General features: G+C 37.5%; 1 protein-coding gene across 1 annotated transcript; it reads left to right on the forward strand.

Annotated features, from left to right (window-relative positions):
- Positions 1–3998: 3998 nt before the first annotated feature.
- On the forward strand, positions 3999–4538 carry LOC121267185. Its single transcript, XM_041171045.1, has one exon. The coding sequence runs from the start codon at positions 3999–4001 to the stop codon at positions 4536–4538; it is 540 nt and encodes a 179-aa protein (XP_041026979.1).
- The last annotated feature ends 1061 nt before the right edge of the window (positions 4539–5599 follow it).

Genomic DNA, 5599 nt, shown 5'->3' on the forward strand with positions numbered 1-5599 from the left:
TGACTCGACTACTTCAAATAATAACAAGTAACACCACAAATTCTTAATATAAACGTCAATCCCCAACATATCACATCATCAAAACACAACAAATTTACTGAATAAATTCCTCAATACTCATATAAATCTTCTTTGCTTAATCTGCTATACTTAACTCATCTCACCCATACTCCATAATCTTGATCCTCAGCTAAAATATTCGAATCATCTGAAAAATATTGTGAAAATAAGGGGTGAGTTATCAACAATTCAGTAAGCAGAGAACATATACTAGTATATAAATATTAGCATTTATAGAGTTCAGAATGCAAAATAAAATATTTTTATTTTTAGAATGCAGAATCAGAACATGTTATCAAAAATATCAGAACGAAAGTTCAAAAATAATCTTATTCACCATTCCTATGGCACAACATAACTAAAACATCATACCAGAATAGAATTCTATGTTTAACCCCAGTGGTAAGGTTATGCAAATCCCGACAGCCAACCGAACAGAAATAGAATGTGATCTTCCCCTTATTATTCTTGGAGCCCCGAGTGTGCACACTGGAAAGATCACATAGAAAATCACTTCGTTTCTAAAGTGGGTGCACCAGAATAGAAAAGTTGGTACCAACCCAAACAGAGGCCACAGTTTTACACCCGTGGTAGGGTCAGAACGAAACAGAAACAGAATGTCATGCCAGAGGTTTTAGAAATCACATCATATCTTATGAGAGTCAGTACATTTTCAGAATAAAACATAATCAAATTACAAAATTATAATTTATGCACAAATTTTCATACTCGCTCCCTTTTGTACTGTTCAGAAACAAAATACCAAAATTATCTCATGTTTACACTAGTCATACCAGAAAATACTTTATTCTTATACAGGATTTTATGAGTAATGCAAAACAAATAACTGAGATTGTTTCAAATTTCTTTTCATAACAAAACATGCATATTTTTTCAAAATTTACCTCAATCCATTTTATTTTTATGCAAAGTCTAGTATAGGAACCCCGCTTACCTAAATTTCTTAGCTTTTCAGAAATTTTCTTCAACAATGCTGAACAACTATAATTCATCACCTAAAAAAAAATCATTAACTTGAATAAATCTCCAATTGAACAAATACCTTGTGTTTAGATCTGAAATACTTAAATCGCCTATTTTAATTCCTCAAAAACCTAAAAATTCCCTTAACCCTAAAATATCATTATTCCTAAATACTTTGATTTCCACATAGTTGCTCAAAACAATTGCACGATTAAATCATGTTGCTTCAAAAATTAGTCTTATAATATTGTCCACGAAAACACGTGAACTTGACACTAAAATTATTAAACCCAAATCACATAACTATTATAAACGTATAACCACAAAAAAATTACCAGGCCCAAATTGATTTAGGACCCAATCCAAAACACACCAGCAAGACTTAGAATATCCAACCTTGTGTGATCAAGGATGGCCCACTAGAAGAAAAATAAGCCCAACTTAAGATCAAATCCACCATTAATAAAAGGAAAACCCCAAGCCGATAACATTATATCTACCATGAGTTGCCTAAGGGCATGGCCATAAATTACTAATACTAGAAAGTAAAACCTAAAAGTGATTCAAGGCAGCACAAAGTGTAGAACCAGAAGTATTCGAGTAACAACTTACCAACAAAAGTAAAGGCCCCTGTGTGAGAGAAGCAGGTCATGCGACTACCGCTACAGGTAGTCAAACCAAGATCGGCTACAGTGGCATCGTCTGGGGTGGTGAAATTGAATATGAGAGAGAGACGAAAAGATGATCAAGAGAGAGAAGGTTTGAGCAGTTGCTCACCTAGCGGAAACAAAGCACCAAGCAAAAAGAATCTAGTGGCTGGCAACGATGAACTCATAGCGGCATTCTTCATGGCACGTGGTGGAGTTCAGAGAGAGAGTTTAATCGGAAAGGGACCGAGAGGAAGTATATCGTCGGGCGACACGAAGGAGTAACAGAAATAACTGGACGACGTGGTGCAAAGTCGTGGGACCATGTCTCACAGCTAGGCCACGATGCCCTAGTGGCAAGTTGTTGGCGCTGCTTCCGATGGAAACAGGTTGAGCACAAAACATGCTCTATTTTCATGTTTAAAAACAAAGATCTTTGGTTTTCTTTGAGCAGGTGGCTCGACGACGGTTGTTCTTGCTACAAGGTGGCAATGGTGTGGCGGTTGGCTTCTGTTTGGCTTTGCGCAATGGCTGAAGGAAGAGACATGGAAAACATAGCTGTTTGGGTACGTGCATGGGTGGAGGTGTTGGGTTGGGTTTGAGACAGTGTGGAGAAACTGAGCTACAATGGTGGAAGTGGGTGGCTAGTGGTGTTTGTAAGTCGGAGGAAGGAAGCGGTGATGGTGGCGTTGTTGTGGCTGAACGAACTCTTCTGTGCTGGTCTTGCTAGTCTTTGTGTTATGGGGAAGAAATAGAGAGAGAGGAGGTGTGAAGGAACTACTAAACGTTAATAGGGCAATGAGGTGAACGAGTTGTTTTCACCGAGAAATCTAGGTGGTGGCAAGTTTGCTGCCGTGCTTGTTTCCTGGACATGTGGGGACATGCATGTTAAGTGTTATGGTGACCTCTTCGTGCTTAATGGAAATTTACGTAGAAGGTGCGGCGTGATTTACGTCCATGGGTCTAAATATATAGAAGGCAATGGTTTAAGGAATTTTATCACGAAGGGGACTCTAAAATTGTAACTCTAGTGTGCTTGAAATTGGACATGTTAATGGGCTTGGACTCGATAAATAAATTGGGCCATAATCCTCATGCCCAAAATAAATCTCTCGTCCAACAATATCTTCGAAGTTTAGAAAACTTTTCTTGGGCCAAGTCCTAATTATTCCAGCCCCTTGGTGAGTGAATTATTATTTGGGCCTTTGTCCAATCATTGAGCCCAATAAAATTCATACTCTGCCAAAATAAATTTTGGGCCCGTAAGCTGCTCTTAAATTACTCGTTCAAGCTCAAATGGGTTCTTCATACATAAGCCCAAAAATATTTAAAGAAATTACTAAAATAGCAAGCCCATTTAAAAAAATTTGATATCCACCAAAATAAAATTTGGACCCACAACAGTATATAAAAAAAATAATACTTGAAAATTAACTGGGTTCTTCATACTTATAAATCCAAAAACAAAAATTTTAGAAACGGCTTGTTGCTGAACCCGAGTGTTACAAGATTCATCTTCTTGATCCTACACATCTCATTACTTTGAGTTTTTACCAAAGAGTGATCTTGGACGTGGAAGACCATACCGCTCCGCTCTGCTCTCCAATGGCTATAGGTACACTCTCTTTGTTAGATTTTTACATAGATTTGACAAGAGATCTTGGTTTTTCAAATTTTATACAAGATCCAACACATATTTCATAAATGAGTATAAAAATTCTACTCAACAGCTTACACTACACACTTGCTGAGGTTGAAAAATAAAAAGATAAAAAATAAAGATACATATCAGTAGGTGCGTGATGTAAGTTTATTGAGTAGAAGAATTCAAATGATGCCTCTGCACTTCCTTTACTACTGTCTTACTACCCAGCTATTTTTTTTCATTTCGCTATTTGAATCTGGATTTTTAAAAAAATCCTAGTTAATGACCTTATTGCATAATTTAGAAGAAAATAAATCTAAGGTGCTGTTAATAGAATTTCTTTTAAAAAGACTCTTAAAAGAGTAATACTCATAGAGTACGCAAACATTGTATACCCCCTTAGAGTATTAAATCTAAGGTGCTATGAATAGAATTTCCCTTTCGTGCATTATTCCAAGAAATGTCAACAATGCTTTCAAATTACCCGCACAGACAGGTAGCTAGCGAATGGAAATTTAAGGAGAAGCTAAAAAGTTTAGAAAAAAAGAAAAGTATTCTCTCAACTGCTTTCCATTTCTGGAAAGCGAGTGAGGTGAAGTCGTTAGTCATCTTCCTCGTTGGAGGAAGAGAGGATTTCTTTGCTTGCGATTGTGAGTAGAGTAATGCGATGGAGGATATGGAGGAGGCTGAAGTTGAACGATGAAGAGGAGATTTCGATTGAAGTGCAGAAGAATATGTTAGGGTTGACGAAGGGAAAGGGCGAAAGGAGTTTGGTTGGAAAGGTGTTATCGGATCATAGGATTGGAAGGGAGGTAGTCAGATCGATGATGGAGAAGGTGTGGAAGGTAGGAAAACCACTGAAATTTCATGACATTGGGAGTAATTGTTTTGTCATTACATTCGTAAATCGCAGAGATAAGATGAGAGTTCTTAGTGGTTGTCCATGGTTGTTTGACAACCATCTATTTGTTCTGAAGGATTTTGATGGGGAAATGCAGCCTAATAAGATTGATTTTGATCATGCATGTCTCTGGATACAAATGTTGAACTTACATCTGAGTTACTTGAACAAGGAAATGGGAGAGTTAATTGGGAGATCAATGGGGGAGGTGATGGAGGTAGATGTACAGGAAGATGGCCTGGCTTGGGGAAGGTGCTTAAGGGTGAGGGTGGAGTGTGATCTTAGAAGGCCTCTAGCCTGATTTTAGGAATTCACAGGTGGAATTTCTATTGATTTTAGGAACCTTGTGAAGACCCCATAAGTTTTTACGAATCGACCAATCGCGCATGTTTTAGTCTGTCAACATAGTCAGTGTTATCACTCACTATGATGCTAGAAATATGAGTTTAATTATTTGAGATAGTTGGAAGTGTCAGAATGTGTTTTGGTCTACACCATTAGATTCAGTTGATTATTTAGGATTTTATGGCGCAATAGTCAATTTTCATAATTTCGGACGAAACGGCTGTTCGAAATTGTGAAATTATTTTTAGGGGCACTCAGGGTTGAATTTCGCTAAACCATTTTCACTACAGGTTAATATGAATATTTAAGATTTTTTAGTACTATTATGCAGTTCTTCGGAGTGAAGAGTAACCTCGATAAGCGCACCCAGTGCAGTATCTTTTTAAAATTACAGTGTGGAATGTCCAAATTAGGTTAGATAAGTTTTATTTGGACACTTGGCAAGATCTTAACCACACATAGTAAATAGAATTAGACACTTGGCACCATGAGGAACCATTAGATGGATTTGTGAAGGAAGTTAAGGTGTGAGATCACGCCACCTAAGCAAAACTTTGTTTCATCTGATCAACCAAATTGTGTCAGACCAAAGAGGGTTTCAACCGTAGCAAAACCCTAAATCGTTGGAATTCAATTGAAACTCCAAAACCTTGATTGAAACCAAAACTCTAAACGGTTTCCCCAAACCCTTTTTAATCTGATTTCTAGCATTGTGTTTAATCATTTGATTAAATCACTTCCACATGCTATTAATTAATCAAATTCTTGTTATGACATCATTATCTAACCTTTTAAACCTTGGAAATTTGATTGGGCCAAAAAAATTGGTTTTGGGCTTGATAACATCTCAAACCCTAACCAAACCCCCTTTAAACCCCAAATTGAAGCCCACTTAGTTGGGGCCCACCAAGACCTATGAATTTGGCCACCTTGGCAAAGCGTCTTAAAGACGTTTCCTCCCCCACATGACAGACCATCCACTGCTATTGGCTGCAACCCATCAGTGCCTTGATGTGA

Source organism: Juglans microcarpa x Juglans regia, chromosome 5S (assembly GCF_004785595.1).
Source record: "Juglans microcarpa x Juglans regia isolate MS1-56 chromosome 5S, Jm3101_v1.0, whole genome shotgun sequence".
NCBI classification, from domain to species: Eukaryota; Viridiplantae; Streptophyta; class Magnoliopsida; order Fagales; family Juglandaceae; genus Juglans; species Juglans microcarpa x Juglans regia.